Genomic DNA, 21,618 nt, shown 5'->3' with positions numbered 1-21,618 from the left:
ACTTCCTGCCAAAGAGCCTGTCTCAACGCTAATTTGCCTATTTGCATAGTAAGTAGAAGGCGGGCCCAAGACGTCTTCATTTGCATCATAAATAGGAGGGTGGGGCCAGATTCCAGTCGGGCAAGATTGGGTCCCAGGCTTTCTCAGAATCTGTCTCTGTGTTTCTTGTTTGCTTGCTTGTTTGCTTGGGTGGGTGGCGGCACACACACTTAGGGGCCCAAACTGTAGGCTGAGCCCCAACATGGCAGGGGCTTTGGGCAGAATCACCTGAGTCTCACTGGTTTAGATGGGGGTAGATGACCTCTGAGTCCACTTCCCTTGAACCGAGGAGGCCTTGACCAAAGGGAGCCCCAGACAGTTGGCACCAGGCACTCTGGCGCCTGCTCTAGGTGATGTCCTTGGGGACATGGTCCTCCCCTCCCCCACTCCTCTTTTACTCTCTCTCCTGACACCCCTAAAGGCACCGTCATCAAATTCAGGGCTGAGGCAGGCCCCACCCAAAGCTGGAGCCACCCTGGCCTGGGGTCACCCACGGTCAGTCCTAATGGCTGCCTCCCTGTCCAGCCCTGTCTCTGCAGGGAGTGATCTATGGCCCCATTACCATCCAGGCCTCTGAAGGGCCCCAGGATGGATTACTGCCTGCCTCACAGGAGCAGAGAGGCGGTTCTCACTACCATCCATCAGCTGCCACTGACCCTGAGGAAGCCCAGGCATCTGGCAGGCACAGGGGATGTCCACCCTGCTCTCCTGCCCAGGGTCCTGTCTCCACTGCAGTTTACACCTGGCCCCTTGCTTCACTTCCAGGGACCCCAAAATGCCATCTGTCAAGGATGGCAGCCCTGCCTTGGTGTCTCCATTTGGGCATTAACTTCTCCAGACAATGCCTCCCACAGTAGGGCCACACCATGCCCATCTGGGGACCCAGACTGCATGTCCAGCACTGTGACCAAGGCCCTAGATGCATGTGGGCCATATACTCCACCAATGTTTAGGTCCTTTCTCCCTCTAGCCTCCTACAAGCTGCCACAGGCCCAGGTGCCACCCTGAAACACACCTGCTGGGCTCTCCCTGCCTGGCAACTGCTCCTAGGGCTATGTGGTTGGGTCCAGGTCGGTACAAAGGACTTCCAACTCGAGAACAGGCTTGTCCCCAGCTGGCGGAGAACACAGGGCCTGGGGCAAGTGCCAGGGAGCCAGCAAAGCTTTACGAGAAATAGCAGTGATGGGTGTCCAGCCACACTGAGGCCAGGCAGGCAGGGCAGGGATGCCCTGGACCCTGACCCGCTAGGTCTGCATGCACTGCTATGCAGCATGCCTCCTGCCTCCCCTGTGCCTGCCTGAGAGCTCCATGGCATGGGACAGGCCAGGAGAGTCAGGCAGGCCTGCCCTGACCCCTCCCAGCACCCACGCCAGCCCAGTTCCCAGTGCTGGGCTCTCCCACTAGTTCTGTCGCTACAGGAGGCCTGGATTTAGTGAACCCTCTCATAAGGCCTCTGAAGGGGAGGCTCTGGGCATCTAAAACCCGGCCCACACACCTGGCTGCTAACCCTTGGCCTCCTGTGGAGCTGTGCTGTCACAGGCACAGGCCCTGGCTTGTACAAGAAGAGGAAGAGAGACCCGGGGATGGGATGGAAAAGGAAGTCTGTTCCCACAGTGACAAGCAGACCCCTCACATCGTCACAGCCAGAGGGTGTCATGTGTTAGGACCAGTGCTGCCAGTTCAACCCAGGGGGAGTGAGGGACTGGTCTGAAGCCACAGTGCAGACCCACAGTGACAGCAGAAGGAAGCCATTAGCCTTGTGCTCACCTCAGCCCCACAGAAAGGGCTTCATAGAAGCGGTGACCCGCCTCACACTCCCCTGACAGTCCTTGGGACCAGATGGAGGTGACATCACAGACATGGCCCCCTGCTCTGCTGCAGCTGAGAGCCAGTGGAAGCCACCCTGATGGCAGTGCCATAGAGGCTCTTCAAGGACAGAGGGGACAGTTGGCCTTACCTAGACTCAGAGGGGACACTACCAAAGGGCACAGCCTTTTGGAGCTCACACTGCCAGCCCAGAGGCCAGTGAGCTACTCTGATCCCTACTCTGCAGAGGCAGGGATGGCCAGAGGACCCACTGATCTGTGGGTCCCTTTGGTGGCAGGCAGCTCTGTCCTGCCAGGGCCTGTGACCATCAAGGTCCTCTCTCAGCATCTGCTCTGCTCCTGCAGATGGCCAGGGAGAAAATCAATGGCTGAAGAGACTACTGCTCAACCAGGCAGGGCTTGGTGGGGCCGGGGAAGAAGAGGAGGGAGAGAACATGAACGCGTGTTGAGTACTCTGTACTGAGTGATTAGTACTACCTGTCTGAGTGATCAGTGCTAGTGTACGAGCAATAAGTACTGTTTGAACCGATCAGTGTGAGTCCTGAGCACTACGTGAGGGAGTGATAATACTGTGTGATTGATCAGTACTCAGTATGTTCGATCAGCACTATGTGGTGTAAGCAGTATGAGTGATCAGTTCTGTGTTAGCCGTGAGTACTGTGTACAGGATGAGTCTTTTTGTGAGTATCATATATGAGTAATGACTGAAGATTACTATGTGTGGTGAGTGCTGGGTGCCATGGGTACACTTCAGAATGAGACGACTCTGTCTGTGTGTCTGTGTGTCTGTGTGTCTGTGTGTCTGTGTATGTATGTGAGTACTGGGAGCTCTGTGCATGGTTCTGCTGTGTGCCATATGTACAGTACTCTGGCCACTGAGCAGAGGTGTGCTCTGTGTGCTGCGAGGACCCTCATACTCCCATGCACTCAGGCTCTGTGTGCCTGGTGATGGTCACAGGTGGAAGTGCTGGGTCATCTGGTCTTCATGGTCCAGGAAGGACAGTGCTTCCTTCCTCTGAAGGGCCCTGGCTGGCTCTGCCCCTTACCATCTCTGCTCTGTGTCCTCCATCTTCTCCCTGGGTACTGCCACAGACCCACAGATGGGTGGCCCAGCTTCTTACAGGGAAGCTGGCTATCTTTCCAGGATTCCTTCCATGCACAGCAATGTGATTTTCCCAAATACCACTCCCTGAAGTTCCTCTCTGTCCCCTTTGGACAGAAGAGCTCAGAGCCAGGCTTCTATCTGAGGGGCTTTGTGTGAGAACTGAGGCCTGTTTCTGAGGTCCAGACATCTCTGGGGGTTGACCCTGCCCCCACGGCAGTCAGAGCTGTGGGCAAAGGAAGGTCTGGGGACACAGATAAGGCTGGAGTGCAGAGTGGCGGGAACAGGCACCAGGCAGGAGTGATAAGCTGTGAGCGGCCTTGGCCCACCTCAGGCCCTGTGGTCTGTCTGGGGACAGCAGATAGCACACTGCCCAGGGAGTTGTGGTCTGGGCCTATGATGGATGACAGTGTACTTGCAGCCACTTAGGGGGACTGGAGGCATAGACAGTGGTCCTGAGAACAGCAGGGGACCCGAGACTGGCCAGGCCAAGAATCAATCGCTGCTTCTGAGCCTCCCTCTGGGCCTCGGACCTGTTTCCCAGCTCCCTGTGAAGTTGTTCACAGCCTGGCCACTAGTCTCCACTTGGCCCCACAGCCCCATAGGAGGGGTACTACATGGGAGGCCTCTGGGCCCAGCCAGTCTCTGACCCTCAGTCTTGGAGAATCAATACTGACCCAAGGGCCAACCTAAACTGCCTACCTGATTCCCAATTCCCGAGTCGTCCAAGGAGAGCCAGCATGGCACGGCGGCCTCATTCACACACCGGCTGTCACCCCCCCCCGCCCAGCCTTCCTTTCCTGTGTTCCCACCTCCCATGCATATCACAAATGTTAAATCTGTCCTTAGCAAGAGGTATATGTGTATCATTAAGTGAAATTTGTTCATTAAGAGTATGACTTGCAGCCGGGCGGTGGTGGCGCACACCTTTAATCCCAGCACCCGGGTGGCAGAGCCAGGCTGATCTCTGAGTTCGGGGCCAGCCTGGGCTACAGAGTGAGATCCAGGACAGGCACCAAAACTACACAGAGAAACCCTGTCTCAAAAAACCAAAATTTAAAAAAAAAAAAAAAAAGAGTATGACCTGCAGACTCACCCAAAGGCCCAAGGGGCTGAACACAGGCTCTGAGATAGGAGCACATGGTGTCCGAGGGAGGATGGGTCGCCAAATGGTGAGTCTGTGGCCACTAACCAGGGATCAGCTTGAGCTTGGTGGCATGTGGCAGTCATGCATAGGAGAAACATGCTGCTGAGCCTGCAACTGTCCACTTAGAAGAACTCAAGTGTTATGCGACTCTGTGGTAGCAAAAGTCTGCACCAGGTCAGTTGGAAGGACTGTGTCAATGTGTGGCCATCGGGAGTTTGGGGAGCAAAAGTCACACCTGATGAGACAGGGTCCCTTTTGGGAAATGGGTGATTGGCTGCACGACTCTATGAACATAATGTACATGGCCACACTTTGTGGCAGATTTAAACACGAGGAGTTCACCTCTGTTTAAAAAAAAAAAAAATTAAGATCTAAAGAGATGGCTCAGTGGTTAAGAGTACTGGGTGTTCTTCCAGGGGACCCACATGATGGCTCACACTTCCAGTCCTGGGGATCGGATGCCCTCTTCTGTCCTCTGTGAGCACCAGACACACACATGGTACACAGACATACATGCACACAAAACACACCTATACATAAAAAATTATATATACATGAAAGAAAACTAACAAGCAGGTGACATCAAGATGTCCATGTATCCAGAGGGTTTCTGCACTGCTGCAGAGTCGCCCCCACTCCAGGGCACAGGATGTCACAAGGAGGCCTTGTGAGCTGCATGAAGACTGGTCTATGCAGACCTCCCGGTGATGGACTTCCCAGGATGTGACGCCCTCCTCCAGTCCCCTTCCCCACTAGAGGCTGTGTTTTACATCTTCCCTTTAGCCACCAGCCTGTTCCTTAGGTAGTGACACTGGGCCCTTGGTTCTGCAGGCCCAGACAGCCCAGCCCCCAAGCCTCACAGTCCTCAGCTCTCCACCCTGCCCTGTCCCTGGCACTAACTACAAGGAGTCTGTCACCAGGAGACAGCTGCTGTTCCTGAGGAGATTGACTGACCGCAGTGTTCCCTGGCCCGTTGGGGTGCAGATGTCCAAGCTGATAACCCTTCCTGGGGACTGGGCTGTGGGCAAAGGGCCAGAGATAAAGCTGAATGACAGACTTCCTGCTGGGGCAATGTGGCCAGGAGCAGAGTGGCCAGAGGAACCTGGGCCTCCCACCAACCTCTGCCTGCTGGGAGGCAGCCCTGGCCTTAAGACAGGCAGCTCCTTGAAGCCCTCTTGGTCAGGATTTAGGCAGGGCCAGGAGGGGCCCCAGGCATCTGAGAAGAAAGCACTGGGGTCCAGCCTCTGCCATCTGCGGCCTCCCCAGTGCTGCAGGAAGGAACGGAGCTGCAGTCCTTCCCCAGGGCCTGCACAGTGGAGAGGAAGCAGCGGCCGCTTCCCATGCACATGCCCGTCAGTGTCTCACGTGCCTGCCACCATGTTCTATCACTCCCTCTACTTTTCAGATAAGGAAACTGAGGCACAGGGAGATTATATGACTTGTCCTAGGCCACAGAGTTGAGAGGAATTTCTTATCTTGTTTTGAGACAGTCTCACCAGGTAGCTCTGGCTGGCCTGTAATTTTCTCTGTAAATCAGGCTGGCCTTGAACTCTCAGAGATTTGCCTACCTCTGCCTCTTGAATGCTGGAATTAAAGGTCTGTACTACCATGCTGGGCTAGCCTTGAATTTTAACTGGCATCTCTCTCCTCAGGGCTCTGCAGCAGCCAGAAACCCAAACCTGAACCCCTGGGTTAAGAACCACTGTTAGGAGCGGGGAGATAAGGCTAACCTGAGCCACAAAGGACTGTGGGCACTGTGCCTGACTACTCTGCATGAGACACCCAGACACAGCTATCTCTAGTCCTCTGCCATCCTCTAAACCCTCTTATCATGTATAGCTCCTAAAGGGGTGTGCTATGATCCACAGACATTCACACATCATCCCCACCCCACCCCTGCAAACATTCCACAATCAGAGTGACTAGAATTCCGGAACCCAAAATCAAACTGGAAAAGAAGAATGGGGTTTCCACTGAATGCTCCCCACTTCACGGAGGTTGTGCAGGGCCCAACCTGCTCCACAGCAGTGAGAACCATACAGACAGAGCCAGCAGCAACACAGGCTGTCGCTGGGACGAGTGTCCTCAGCTTTCCCTGCTGTTCTGTCCCCTCCCACTCACCCCTCCCACCTCCCCCGCTCTCTGCCCTGCAGGCCCTCCACCCACACCAGAGGGCAGGGGCACCTGTGGCTTGGCAGGGCTGGGTGCCAGGGGCCATGGCACTCTCTCTCTACTTCTGGGCTTGCCTCCAGCTCCCAGCCCACTGTGGTGACAGCCTGCCTGCCGTGGCTCAGAGAACAGAGTCAGAACTGTGTTCTTATGTCCCCAGCCAGGACCACACGCCTGGCAGGCAGGCAGGCAGGGACCAGAGCCCCAGCCCACAGTGGCCTGCACCACGCAGTCACAGACTCTGTCTGTAATCAAACCTACCATTAGGGAGATGAGAGGCAATACTCAGCCTCCACCCTCTCCCAGTTCAGCCCTTGTAGTGACCATCCCCAAGGAAAGCACAGGAGCTGAAGGCCAGGGCAACAGGAACTCAATGGCTTGGGGTCCTGAGAGGTAGCTCCAGGTCAATACCTGAAGGTTTCCCAGGAGAGAGAACACAGCCTCAGGCTGTTCTTTGTAGGAAAAGCATGTGGATCAGGAGTTGTGGGGTACACTTTGCTATGATTCGGGGTCACTGCTGCTAAGGCCCATAGAAGAAATTTGAGGGCCTAGAGGAGGCCACCATGGTGGGGGGCTGGTTCCCAAGGAAAACTCAGGTTATATCCTTTTAAGGAGCCTCTATTCCTGCCTCTATCCAGGGGGGTTCATGATGGAACCGAGGCACCACGAGCCACCCCAAGAGGTTTCTGATAAATGCCATTTCCCTCCTCAGGCTATGCTCGGAAGGGGACAGAAGAACTGGGCTAGCGCTGCCTCTGGTGAGTGGGGAGGGGGGATCTATGTGACAATCTGCTATCCTGGTCTGTCTTTGGAGTGCTGGGACAAGAGGCTCCAATGTCTGAAGCTGGCTAGTCCCTTCTATCAAGACCCAGCCAAACACCAGCACACTCAATGCTTGGTCCTGCAAGGCCCATGCAGGCCCATGAGACTGGGATGGGGGCAGGGCTGGTGTTACACCAAAGAGCCAGGTCCCCCCCCCCCCCACTGGCTCTCTGCCAGGTGAGGCTCAGAAGTGTCCTTCTCCCAAGGACAGTGCTGTCCCTCTGTTTTCCCTCACCTGTGAAAGGTCAGACAAAATCAGAGGGACAGGGAGGGGTTTAGGAGGTGACCCCTGTACTCAAGAGACAATGGGTAAGGACAATACAAGGACAATTCAAGAAGCTGGAAAGTGACAGGCCTGAGCCCATCAGGGGTTTCACCAGCCCCATCCACCCACAACACAGCAGGGGCACTGCCAACTCTGCTAGCACAGGAAGAAGCCCAGAAAGGCCAGGAGGACCGCCCAAGTCACACAGCTCTATGTGGGAAACCCAGGACTTACACCTAGGCCAGTAGCAACCAGAATCTGATGCACTGGTGGGGAATGGAGCCTTCATGGTCTGGGCCCCACCAGGGAAAGCGAGGTGCCACTATCATCAAGAAGATAAGCTTAATGGATCTCTTCTGTCCTTCCTGGCAAAGCCATTGTCCATCAGCCCCTCAGCTATCAGGGTACACAGGTGATACACTCACAGAACCACCCTGCTGACATGGGTTGTAGTTTGTCCACAGTTCTCACTAATATCCTCAGTGTGCCCAGCTCAGGCCAAGGAAGTCAGGCACACAGCTGAGGGAAACATGGGACTCCAGGGGGTGCAGGAGTCTGGGCACGGCAACCACCCAAGGGCCCAGGAGGAGCTGGGGAGAGGCCACCCTTTGCCCACCCGAGACCAGAGCTCAGTACCTTTCTTCTGAGGCGATCCGGGACCACACAAGCAGTGGCCACCTAGAGGCTGGGGACAGGGCCAGTGACCAGCTAGTTAGCTCAGGTGGGAGGACAGGGCCAAGGACAGGGCAGGCAAAGGGCCGCTGCACAAAGAAACAGTCAGTACCACAGGCTCCGTCCAAGTCCCAGTGCCCCAGATGACCACGTGCCTGAACTACAAGAACATAGAACTGCCTGGAACTGCCCCTGGAGCCAGCAAACATTGCCACCATTGCTGACACACACCCCATCCCTATAGACACCCCAGTGGGACTCAATCTCCTTGAATACTTTCAGAGATGGGTCACTCACTGCCTCAACAACCCTGCAAGACAGGTAGAAAGTGTCCCAAACTGTACTCCACACCAGGGAAGAAAGGGTCAGAACCAGGACCCATGGCAGCCTGGGTCCCACACAGCCATCACTGCTGCTGTCTGTGAAACTCACTGTGATGAAGGAAGTGGGGAAAGCCCCTTGTACCTGACATGGGACCAGGAATACCAGGACCTCAGAGTCACCTGCGCCAGACACCTGGGCCCTGAGCATGCCTCTGACCCTCCAGGGGTGCTGTATACAACCCCCACCCCCCGACACACACACTGTCCATACGGCTCCACTCTTGGCCCTTCTGCTTCTAGAACAGCAAGTGGCCTGGAAGATGAGTCAGCCTTGGTTTTTCATCCAGCTCTGCCCCAGGCTCATAGGCACCCTCAGAGAACGTGGGGCTCAGTGGCCTCTTGAGCTGGGAGCACACAGGCAGGCCTGAGGGCAGGCTTGGTGCCAGGGTCAGCTCTGGGTCAGCCTGTGTTCCACAGCTATGGGTGCACAGGGCAAGGCGTCGCATGCCTCCAGGCGAGTTGTAGGAAGGTCAGCTCAATGCCCCACCACACCCCTCAGAGTTTGCTAGGCCGGCTATGGGCCCCCAAAGCCCTGTCTCTTGGGCCAGCATTCATATCCCACGTGCACCTCGGTTTCCCTGAGCCAGGACATTGCCACTGCTGAGTCAGAGCTTGGCCCTCTGTCACCCCACATCCGTCTGCAGGCCTCAATGTCTGGGCACCAGTCCCAAGACCCACACTCCCTCCTCCAGGCTGGTGCAGGCTTTCCCTGAGACTCACTGTGGTAGATGAAGGCTCCTCCTGAGCTCCTCTGGTCAATAAGAAGTGACTGGTCTATCCTGTGGCCTGGTCTGGCTGTGTGTGGGGCAGCAGTGGCCTCGGTCATGTGAGGCACGGGTGGGCCAGGGGGAGGGCTCCCTCCTCTATACTTCTCCATTCTCCTGCCCCACTCTCCTTGAGGTCCTTTAAGAGCTAAGTCCACACTCGGAGCTGGGTGCAAGCTTCTGCCCAACAGAGCCAGCGGGCCTCCTCCTGCTCCCCAGCATCCCACCTGGCACAGCCACTGTGGCTACACGCGGGAGCCGGGCCCCTGGTGGTGGCGGCCATTTCCCGACAGTCCTCATTGTCTAGCTGTGGTGGTCCTCCTGCCGTGATTCGGCTGATCAAGACATTTACTATGCAGAAGAGGAAGGCTATGACCTAGAGAGCAGAGAAGACCCAGAGGGGTCACCTGGACAGCTCTGAGTCACATAACAATTCAGCACCGGTACCACGGGAGGTCAAGATAAAGGTCAAGGGTCAAAGAAACAAGTTCGGGGACAGGGTTTCAGGAATGTGTGTCCTGTGTGTGCATAAATGCATGGGACGGGGAGAAGGCTCAGAAGAGAAAGGCATACTGGAGAGGTGGCTCCATGGAACAGAAGACTGGGTGAGTGGTGGTGGGCTCTGAGGGGCGCTCCAGGGGGCTGAGGCAGGCTGCAGGCTACAGGGCCTAGTGCATACCCTCTGCTGGGGAGGAGTGTAGATGCCCATGGATGACGAGGGGACACAGTCCACCGGGAGGGAGGAAGGACAGGAGGCTCCAGCATTTCTGCGTCTAGGGTCTTGGGTCTTTCCCAGAAGAACCTCCTTTCTGCCCTACTCAGCTGACGGGGCCCCATTCTGAGCACCTCTCTCCCTAGAGCCCTCCAGCCACACAGTGCTTCTTTCTCTGTGGCCTGCTCCTTCTTGGAGTCCATCTCAGTACATTTGGGGAAAAGGGAGCTGAACCTGGCTGAAGGTGGGGACCAGTGCTCATCTGCTCTGTAGTACAGACTGGGCTCAAAAAACCATGCAGAGAGAGGGTGATCTGTGAGGAGAGTGGCAGAACCTGGTTCTTGGGCCTAACCTCCACCCACTCCAAAGCTGGGCGGCTTTGGTGGCTGGCTGTACTCCATTGCGCCCCCTCCTGGGCCAGAGACAAACTGCACCCACAGCTTCTGCCCGGGATGGGCAAGGATTCATCCTCTGCCCCACCTGCTCAGCAAAGTGGCCTGGATAGTGGCAACTGAGGGGTCTAAATGCAGGCCATCCTCACAGCAGCAGCTCACAAGGTAGGTCCACCACCTCTGAGTTCTGGAGTGACCCCACTGTCCTGCAACTGCCTGAACAGACACATGTCTAGTCCATTCTGCCCATTCCCACTCAGTCTTTCACTGACACCAGGAACCCTGCACACCTGGGGGCCAAAGACAAAGTCAGCCCAGCCACGGTGATGGGTATGGAATGCCAGCCAGCAGACTCTAGAAGACACCGCCTCATCCTGAAGCTGTGAACAGAATGCACCTACTTAGGGGGCAAAGTAGACCTCGTGGTTGTAGCTGAGACATAAACCCTAGGTAGAAGGAGTGTCCAGATTAGCCAGGTGGGTCTCGTGGAGGCTCAGAGTTACTACAGTAGGGAGTGTGCAGGGGGAGAGGGTGGAGAGATGTCAGGAAGGGGCCACAAGCCAAGGACCTCTGAGGCTTCCAGAAGCTGGGGCAGGAGGGAAGCAGATCTTACCATGGAACATGTAGGAGGAAACAGCCTGTGAGGCCTTAACCTGAAACCTAGCTGAGACCTCTGACCTCTAGCCTAAAGGGAAGAAGCATTGTTTGGAGTCACTAAGTTCCAGGTGACATGTGACAGCAACCACAGGAAAGTGGCGTGGCAGGAAGAACGTCGTTCCCAGACTCACGTGGTACATAGCTATCACTCCATAAATACTCCTCTACAAGTGTTTGGAGGAACTTGGAGTCTACCACATCCTGGAAACAAGCTCAGTGGTGACCTTCAGGTGCCCTTGGCTGAGGTATGGTCGATTGCTGGGTCCTCTGTTTACTGTTGATTTTTTTTTTAGCTGAGGATCGAACCCAGGGCCTTGTGCTTGCTAGGCAAGCGCTCTACCACTGAGCTAAATCCCCAACCCCAGATTTGTTTATTTTTATTTCTTATGCGTAAATGGACCATCTTTGTGAAGTCCTTCTGAAGGCCCGGAAACTGGAGCTACATGAGATTGTGCACTATCTACCGTGAGTGCTGGGAATTGAACCCTGGATCCTCTGCAAGAGCAGCCAGTGCCCTTAAACTCTAGGCCATCTCTGCTGCTTCTCTTATGGCTACCTCACCAGGGGTGTGTGAAGCATTCACTCAACCCTCAGAGCTGCTGCACAAAACACACATGCTGACTAACTGGCCAGCCAGGTGCTGAAGAGAAGGAAGGACCTGGAGTGGCCTAAGGAGCCACTTGGATGCACACAGCTAGGCTCACCAGACCCCACTTCCTCCTTCCACTGCCACACAGACTCCAGCTCCCATTCACCCAGTAAAAGCCTGTGGGTCCCCTCCCCTTGTGCTGTGTCAGGCACAGGGAACCATGGTCCCTGCTTCCTGGAGGCCACATGCCTTGGACCTTTGAACCTCTCCTCCTTGCCTGGGATACCATGAGGCATTCTTTTAGCATGGCCCCTGTCTATGCCAGCCACAGGACTTGCCTCCTTCACACCCAACAGAAGTTCTGGAGTCCTTGAGTGCTGGGCCATGAGTCTGTTTTGTGCACTTCTGGGTCAAAAGAATTTGTGGCATGGGGGCTGGAGAGATGGCTCAGTGGAGAAGGGCAGTGGAGGCACACGCCTTTAATCCCAGCACTCGGGAGGCAGAGCCAGGCGGATCTCTGTGAGATGGCTCAGTGGTTGAGAGCAGTGGTTGTTCTTCCAGAGGACCCAGGTTCAATTCCCAGCACCCACATGGCAACTCACATCTGTCTATAACCCCAGTGCCAGGGGATCCAATACCTTCACACACACATGCGTGCAGGCAAAGCACAAATGTACATGAAATAAAAATAAATAAATGATTTTTAAAAATCTGTGGCACACAGTAGGTGCTCACAAACATGAACACACACACACACACACACACACACACACACACAGCAGTGTGGGGTTAAGAGTCACACAAACAGAAGGGAATAACATCCCCAGATGGGAAAGAAGCTGAGGATTGTGGCTGTATTTCCATCAGCAGTCACTAAAAGCCGATGGGATGAAGCCCCTGGGGGCACAGGGAAAGTGTCACATATATGTGGCCCTCAGAAGGGTGGGCCAGGCTGGTACAGCACTGTCTCCTTAGGGTGTGTGACAGCCCCATGACATCTCACCCATAGGGCCCACAAAAGTCACTTCAGTGGCTCCACTCATGGTCTTTGTGTGTGTTTGCGTGCTTGTGTGTATACACAGGGGCAGGTGCACATGTGTGCACACTTGCAGGTCAGACACTGATGTCAGATGTCTCCACCAGTCACTCTCATCTTATTTTTTCAGAAAAAGCCTCTTATTGATCTGAAACTCAACGGAGCTAGGCTGGGAGCCAGCAAGTCCAGGGATCCTTGGGTCTCCCTCTCCCCGATTTTGGGATCGCATGCGTGAACCAACACACCCAGCTTTTACATGAGTGCTGGGGGCAGAACTCAGGTCGTCATGACAACTGAGCTCTCACTCTATCTTTCCCACGGAAAATATCTATCCCTTACCTTTTGTGGCAGAAGTTCCAGTTGATAGCAAGTGTTGCCTCTGGGCCACGGCACACCAGGTGCAGAGGTGCACTGATCACAAGCTATCAGGAAGTCACTGGGTCTGAGCCAGCACTTGGGTTACCATTTCCAGCTACCCACACTAAATCCCCGTTCCTGTTTGTTTCCTGAAATTTGAAACTGGTAGCAGGCAGGCACACACAGCCACACAGCAGCCGAGGCAGTGGAATAAAGACAGAGGATCCCAATGGGTAGGAGCCGTCACAAAAGGAAGGCAGATCCACCGGGAATGAGGACACAGACGTGCCATCTCAGCACGAGGAGACTGCCGCAGCAAAAACCATGAGTTCAAGACCAGCTTGGACTAAAGCATGAGACCACAACTCAACAAAACAAGACCATTTTTAAGAAGAGGAAGGGAGAACAGGGGAGGGGCATCAGACATTGGTGCTAAGGACACTGACAAGCGGCCAGTGTTTCCCAAAGTCCTCAGGGAACACCCCAAGGAGGGAGGGAGGGTCTGCCAGTCTCTGCCTATACCCTGTGAGCCCCACTGTGTTGAGAGGATCCAGGGCCTTCTCTCTCTGGGTAAAAGGCCTCCCTTCCCCGGCGGTGCCTTTAGAGGCTTCTAGACTTCCTGCCCTGACTTGCAAGCCATGCTTCCAGCATTATGAGATGTTCCCAAGAAGATAAAAATCATTGCTAGTGAGAGCCAGACGCTGGATCCCAGCTCTGCTGGCGGCATTTAAGGGAGGGGATGTCAGTGTGGTGTGCGATAGGAGCCCTGGGGGTCCTGCGGCAGAGAAGTGTAAGGGAGCGACGGGCTGGGAGCTGCATCCCGTTCTGCACCCGCGGGAGCAGCTGCAGCTCACCAGCCATAGGCAAAACCTTCCTGTGCCTGGTGCCACCAGGCTCAGCTCTCACCATGCTGCTGGGGGCACTCAGCCAGCTGAGTACCCTCCCTGCCTTCCTAGTGACAGGAGCAGCCGCGGCCAGAATCCCACTTTCCTGACAAAGAGGAAGAGGCAGGGGTGCTGGGAGTAACAAGCCAGCGCCCTGGTCCCGTGTGCTGGTGTCACACTGCACATTAGACACAGCTGGCTCTGGTAATGGTCAGGGTGCTGGTTAAAACCTTTTTTTTTTTTTTTTTTGTCAACTCGACACAAGCTACAGTTATCTGGGAAGAGGAGCCTGAACTGAGGGAAAGGCCTCCATCAGATTGTCTGTGGGCGAGTCTGTAGAGCATTTTCTTGATTGCTGATTGATGTGGAAGGGGTCCAGGCCGCTGCAGGTGGCGCCACCCTAGGCAGGTGGCTCTGGGTTGCAGAAGAAAGCAGACTGAGAAAGCCAGGGAACAGTTCCTCCAGGGCTTCTCCTTCACTTCCCGCCTCCAGGTCCCTGCCTTGGCTTCCTTCACAGGACTGGTCCTGGGGTATGTGAGCCAAACAAACCCCCTCCTGCTCAAGCTGCTTTGGGCCAGTCTTATCTGAGGGATAGAAATCCTACCTAAGACAGACAGGTCACCATCCCTGTTCCGCCAAAGCACGGGATGACATTCGGCTTCTACCAGAAGCTCAGGAGGCGCAGAGCCAGGCCTCACACTCAGAACACAGATGACTCAGATCTGTGCATGTCAGGACGCCATGTCCAACTGCACAGCACACAGCTAGGAAGGGGGTGGGGTGGGGACGGCAGTTGGAGCAGCCATCCCCACCTGTGAATGTCTACTTCTAGCACCTTATGACCCCACAGCCACGTCTACTAGATGTGGCCCCAGCACCCAGAAACCCTCCCCGGGGCTGCAGCTCAGCCCAGGGAACCTGCTTCTCAGAACCAGTGTTCTTAGGAGGAGACCCTGAACCTCAGAGTTGGGACCCAGGGCCACCCCCACCCCTCAGGGACAAAGAAGGTATAGAGCCAGACTGAGGCAGGCAGATGGCACAAGGTGCTGGGCCTGGCATGGTGCTATTCCCAGAGGGCTCTGGGACGAAGGCGTGAGATTGGAAGGCAGAAGGACAGGTGGCAGGAACAGGCAGATGCCTTGAGGAACTTCAAACTCCAGCCAGCACCTGGAGGGTATGGAGGGGCCAGGTGAGGAGTGCTCCCACAGAAGCCTGACAAGGGGTGTCCCCCCCTCAGAGGCCAGGTAAGAGGTATCCCCCTGAGACCAGGTAAGAGGTATCCCCCCCAGAGACCAGGTAAGAGGTATCCCCCCCAGAGGCCAGGTAAGAGGTATCCCCCCCAGAGGCCAGGTGCTGGCTACAAAGTACAGCAAGGCCAGATCTCATTCCCTGTTGCAGAGCAGCTCAGAGCCTAAGGACAGTGGGAGCCCCAGGGGTAGCCTCCAAACCAGGAAATGGGGCCTTAGGAGCCTGGGTAGGACATAGGCTCAAGGCTCCAGTGCCTGAGATACACTGCCCAGGAGAGTGGCCAGCTGGTACAGAGATGGAGGGACAAAGCTCTGCCCCAGCCCCTCTTCTCCTCAGACACCATCAACAGTATTATATCATAGCTGAGGTGGTAAGGGCCTACTGGCTGGGTCTGCTGGGGAAGGAGCACACAGGCCTCAGGAATGAAGGCAAAGCCACACACACAGGGACTTATGGGCCCCAAGCAGGAGCTCCACAGTGGAGTACTCCTCGTCCTATCTATCAGCTCCTGCCCTGAACAACCCAGTGATTTTCACATGGTATCATGTTCAGTGGAATGACAAATTCCAAAGGTTTTCCAGTCCTGAGCTTGGAGCCCTCTGGGTGCAGGCTGCAGCACGTGGCTCCTGAGCAGCTGACCTGGACACAGATTAGCAATGAGGTTGTCCTGGGACAGCCACAGGGGGATTCTGGGAGATGAGTCAGGTAGGAGAGGGTCAGCAAGGGCCATGGCGGTGGTTGTTCTGCATTGCTGGCCTTGAAGACAGCCAAGGGATGCTGAAGAGGGACAAGGCTTTCCTTGTCGCCTCTCAGAAACTGGCCCTGCCCAACCTAGACTCACTCAATGAGGCCTGGATGATACTTTGGAGACTATGTAGGGCAGGGTAGTGTGAAACTGGTGATGTTCCTACCTCAGCCTCCCTAGTGTGGGGATCACAGGTGTGTGTGTGTGTGTGTGTGTGTGTGTGTGTGTGTGTGTGTGTGAGAGAGAGAGAGAGAGAGAGAGAGAGAGAGAGAGAGAGAGGTCCAGCTCAAGATTTATCACAGCAGCCATAGGAAGCTGACCTCTCTACCTGAGTCACTGTGTGGGACGGACCAGGAGATAGCATACAAGAGCAAGAAGGTCTTCAAGCAACAATGGCTACAGAGCAAGGGGACGGTGTTGTAGCTCTATATAGCATCCTCCATCACTGATCATCCAGAGGGGAGCCCCTTTCCTTTCCAAGAGCAGGTCATGAGATGGTTAACACTGACTGTCAGCTTGACTGGATGCAGAATCACCTCCTAGACACACCTCTGGCATGTCAGTGAGGGAGTATGTGACCCGGTTGCCTGAAGTGCCTCCCACCGTGACTTCCCCACCATGGTAAACTGCAGCCTGAAACCCTAAGCCAAACAACCCTTGTCTCCTAAGCTGCTTTGGCCAGGTGTTCGATCACAGCAACAAGAAAAGTGACCCACACAGGACAGATGGTACTCATGGGTAATCTGGGGTGCGGTGGCCGGGCTTCTGCAGATGTATGCAGGTGTGAATGCGGGGTCCACAGCCAGCCACTGCAGTGTGTAGACACCGGCATCTGGAGACGGCGGGGATGAGGCCACAAACCCTGGCAGCCATATGCATACAGGTAAGCCCTAGTCCTCTCAGGTGGGTCTCAGCCCAGTGGACACATGTGTCTGGTCTGACCACGGGTGAAGGTGCCTGTGGAAAAGGGCTGGGGCCAGAGTGGCTGGGCATGGCTTTTGGCACACACAGCTCAGCTCACCAGTGGGCACTGCAGCGTCTACTCTCTCTGCTGATAACCTTACTTGTCACATGAGAAACTGCTACACAACCCAGAAAGGACATGCAAGGCCACCATCCATCTAACAGGGCAGATGGCTCCCCCAAGGCCATGCAGAAAGCACATTTAGAGACATGAATGACACACACTCCCGTTGTAGAGTGTGTAACCTACACAACCTTGGCCTGCAGCTATCAGTGCGTCTTAGCGTTTATGTCATGACCCCGACATGGCCTCAGTTAGATGGCCTCATTGTCACAGTGCCCATTCTGCAGTTGGAGCAGCTGAGGCTTTGGGAGGTCCTGAAATTCACAACATAAGGCTAAGGTTTGGAAACCTGGACACCAATGCCATCTCCTTCCTGTGCTTCACTTCCATCCCAAGGAGCCTGTGCTCGGCACAGGACAACTGCTTTGAGAGCCCACCTCCACTTTACCAGTTTCCATGTCATATGCACATTAAAATGGCTCTTGGTTTGACTGGAGGCTCAAGGCTGTTGACAGAGCCAAGTGCCCTCACATTGCCCACCCAAGACTCCAAACGACATCCTTCTCCTCACCAAGGGACTGGCCACCAGTCCAAGGTTCCATCAGGCTTTGTTTGCCAGAGGAACCATGGCTTGGATCACCATAGTCCTCAAAGGATGGAGAAGTGGGCCCAAAGGGCCTGGCAAATGCCAGTCCTTTACCCCATGGCCTAGAACTGTGCCTACAACCAGCTGGTGACTCTTCTAATGCAGTGCCTGTAAACTGATGTTGCCCGCACAAAGGCTTAGTTTCGCCATGGGCAATTCCACCCCTAACACAGAAGTGGCCCTGTTCCCTAAGTGACACCAAATCTGATGAATTCTGGAATTCATTGGTAGGTAAAACCCAATGGCTCCACACTCATTGCTTGGCACTGGAATTCTTGGGGGCCCTGGCCTAGTCCAGGCCTTTCTTCAACTTTTATATATAGTATGCTTGCAGGGAAGCAGAGCTGAGAAATGGTTGGCTGAGGCGTTTCCAGCCCAGCCAAGCAGTATATATCCCCTTCCTGCCATGACTAAACCACCTTCAGAGAGGACTGTGCAATTCAGAACTGGCTGAAGCCATCCCACCGGGCCCCAGGGGTGCTTCCTTGGTGTTAAACCCTAGAAAGAAGAGAAACACGCAGGTGTGTGTGTGTATTTGTGTGTGCACGCGCACATGCGCGCGCGCGTGTGTGTATGCACATAAGATGGGCATGTGCATGTGAGAATGTGTCCTGAGTAGGTCTAAGTCTGATTGTGACCCCAGTGTGAACAGACACCTCTTGCTCCCACCCTCTCATGTCCAGTGAAGCCTCTAGAGGGAGTCAGGGTGTATGTAGCCTTCATCCACCATGAAGACTCAGGGTCCTCACCTAGGAGTCACTGTCAGGGATGCAGATGTGACAAGGCCTATCCCAAAGGCTCCAAACAGGGCTCCATACTGGAAATGTCACCTCTAAAACTTGTGACCTGGAACTTTCTGGGTCAGTGCTAACACTGCTGGGCTTCAGTAAAGCAGGTTGTAGGAGCCAGAGACCCAGGGTTCAAACCACAGTACCCAACCACTGCTGTGTGACAGGGGTGAGTGCCTCAGCCTCTCTGAGCCCACTGCACACTGTTCTGCTGATGTGAAACGGCATGCGCACGTGTGACACACACACACACACACACACACACACACACACACACACACACACACATGCCTCTGCCTGCCAAGGTGTCACAGAGCTCAGAGACCACCAGCCACCAGGCATCTCTCACAGATTCAGTTTGGGAGACAGAATTTGCCGAAGGTCCCTCAGCCCAAAGCAGGTGTACCTCTCCCCACACAGTGGCCAGCTCTCCTACAGCTGGCCTGCCCTGGGGAATGTGGAGTCACCGGGAACATTGTTGGGCTCGGCAGACACATCTCAGGTAGACTTTGCCTGGAGGGCTGGGTAAGACATGCAGACACAAGTGAGCTTCCAAGACTCAATCCAGAAGGGCATGTCCTGAACCTCGGAGGGCTCATGCCAAACCCAAGCTTCCTGCCTTCCACAGGGCAGCCCCGGGGAGCGAAGGGAGGTGCTGTCCACACAAGCATGGCCTTCTGCCTATTAACCCGAGGAAGCCAACTGTACTGATAAGTGCCGGGCCTCACACACAACAAACCTTTCCCATGGTGCCAGACGCCATACCTTCTGTGGAAGCCGGGCCCACCTATCTCCATGCCATCCCTCAGATGCAAGGCCCTGAGCATGATGGAGGAGTATGTGTATACAGGGGTAAGAGGATGCCAGTCTCTGGCAGCATCTGCCTCGCAGCCCTCTTCCTTTGCTGTGTGGCCACCTTGTCCACACCTGCCAGTGTCTGAAGCCCCTCAGGCCCCCAAGGCATAAGCATTTGGTTTGTTGGGTCCATCTGTGAACTGAGTCTATCTCACAGAGGAAAGGAGGTCGGTACAGGGCGAACTGCAAGGTGAGTACTCCAGATCAAAGCCTGGGCCTGTGGTGGTCCAAACAAATGTGCCACGAAATCTCTGGCCTGCCTGTCACCTTCCCCAGCCCCAGTTCCTACTATTTTCTAGCAAGCCATGCTGCAGGTATCTACCTGCTTGGTGGCAAGGAGTCTCCACTCCTCCCCGGGAACAGCATGGATCAGGTTCCCACAGGTCCTCTCTACTACAGCCTGATCCAGGGAATGCTGCATGGTCTAGAGGTTACAAGGACACAAATGTCCACTGTGCCCTTAGGACCTACAGTAAGGGCCCTAGGAGCCCACAAGAGGACGATGGGGTTGGGAGAGCCACCCTAGCCACAGCTCTCCCAAAAGCCACTGAACAACAGAGGAGTATGGGGGCATCAGGCTGGGAAGCCCTGACATGGACATTCTCATGCCTGCTGGCCCAGCACTTGGGAAGCCTTCACAGGTGCCTAGGACAGATGATACTCATATCCACCTTACCCAGAAACAACCTGCAGGCTCCTGTTTGCTGTGACGGCATTTACAGGCACAAATGACCAGTCAGTGCATAGATAAGTTCATCACAGAGCAGAGAGTGAAAATTCCAAATCCCAGTGAGTGGACTCGAACCCTAGAGTGCCAAGTACGTAAGGTGGAACCACCTCGGAACTCAGTGTCTCAACTCAGCCTCCAGAGCTACAGCCCACAGGCTGGCTCAGGCCCAGTCTACATAGAGAGACATAAAACACAACTCTACCTGTGGCTGTGAGGTCTACTCCATCTCCATCCCAGCTGTCTCGGCTGCTCTGCTGGCTTGACCCTGGCCGCAGCTCCTGGGTGGTCCTGGTGCCCCTGGATAGACTGTCTGTGGGGGGCACCAGCTGTAGCTCAGGCTCTGGTACAGGAGCATGGACAGTGGCAGGTGCCTCCAGAGGGGCAGAGGTGACCTGTAAGGAAAGAAGGGGACAGATGAGCCAGGAAAGAGAAGGGTCTTGGGCTATCTTTCCTTCCTCACTGTGGCCTGATCTCTGTGGTCAGCAGTCCAGGTGAGCTGGCTTTAGACAGTGTGTACTCTCAGTGTCCAGCCACGGACCACAGGCTGATGCTGGACACTGGAGCATTCTGTGTCCATCTCTTGATAGCCTAATAAAGAAGCCCCTAGCTTTTGGCAGGCACCCTGGTGAGTGTCTAAGAGAGAGCTGTGGGGAAATGCGCCATGGTCCAGCCTTATGCAGGCTGTCCCTGGGGAACATCTCTATGCCATTGTGCAGCGCCCCACAGGACCCTGGTGTTCAGCCTGGGAAACTAGGGTGGCCAGGCAGCTGCACCCCACAGATTAGTGAGGATGTCACTTCTCCAAGTCCTCTGGGGACCAGTCTCCTTGAGACCAGACAGCATCCATTCAAGGTTCTATTGTGACTGTCTTTCGGGCATGGGTGAGGTTCCCCACTGCACAGAGGGAGTGAGTGGAGAGGGCTCAGGAACTCATGGACACCATCCTTGGAGCCTTTCAGGAAACAGGGGAGCTACTGCTTGGTTTCTTCCTCTTCACATCATGAGTTTGCCCGGCTGACACAATGGTTCTATATATTTCTAGGTCCCTGCATCAGGGTAGTCAAGGGAACACCTGAATGGTAGGCACCCTTGGGAACCGGACACCCTACCCCTCTGTGGAATTGACACATCTTACTCCACCCTACTGGGCACAGCTACTGCCAGGCCACCCATCTGCACTCAGGTCTCTCTGGAGATACCCATCTGCACTCAGGCATCTGGCCCCACCAAGACACCCAAATTGCTTGAGTTAGGCTCAAAAATCAGAGCACAATATATGGCAGTCAGTTGTCTCCACCACGTGGATACCAGGGATCAAGCTCAGGTCATCGGGCTTGCCAGCGAGCATCTTTCTCCACTGAACCATCTCGCCAACCCTCTTCTGTATGTATTTAAGTTGTGACATATGTACCCAACACAGAACTCACCAGTTACCACAGTATCATCTCACATCACCATATCCATCTCAAGAACCTTCTCACCCCCAGATAGAAATGCTCCCAACCCCCATACCACAGAACCTGGCCATCTCCCTTCTAACCCCCTCCCTACCACACACACTGCCCATGACCTTGACTATTCTAGTTGTCCCACCCCCTTTTCCAAGGCTGGGGAAACTGAGGTTTCAAAAACGGACCTCAGAAAAGGAGACTGAGTTCACAAGCAGGGTCAGCCCAGGCCAGGGAGATTCCCAGGTCTAGATGGGCAGCTGGGGCCAGCTCAGTCTCTGGTAGACAATTTGGGCCACAGGGAGCCAGGCCCAG

At 55.1% G+C, this 21,618-nt stretch overlaps 1 protein-coding gene across 3 annotated transcripts in view; it reads right to left on the bottom strand.

The window, feature by feature from the left end:
• Positions 1–21,618, bottom strand: part of Gse1 (Gse1 coiled-coil protein) — a 340,277-nt gene that overhangs the window by 194,329 nt on the left and 124,330 nt on the right. For all 3 annotated transcript variants that reach the window (XM_036187548.1, XM_036187549.1, XM_036187551.1), the window contains exon 2: positions 20,058–20,247. In XM_036187548.1, the coding sequence (XP_036043441.1) occupies positions 20,058–20,247 (190 nt within the window). The remainder of the gene's footprint in view (positions 1–20,057; positions 20,248–21,618) is intronic.

The sequence above is a fragment of the Onychomys torridus genome, chromosome 5 (assembly GCF_903995425.1).
Source record: "Onychomys torridus chromosome 5, mOncTor1.1, whole genome shotgun sequence".
Classification (NCBI taxonomy): Eukaryota; Metazoa; Chordata; class Mammalia; order Rodentia; family Cricetidae; genus Onychomys; species Onychomys torridus.
Note: the sequence above shows the minus strand (reverse complement) of the source record. Positions and strands in the feature narration are given on the sequence as shown.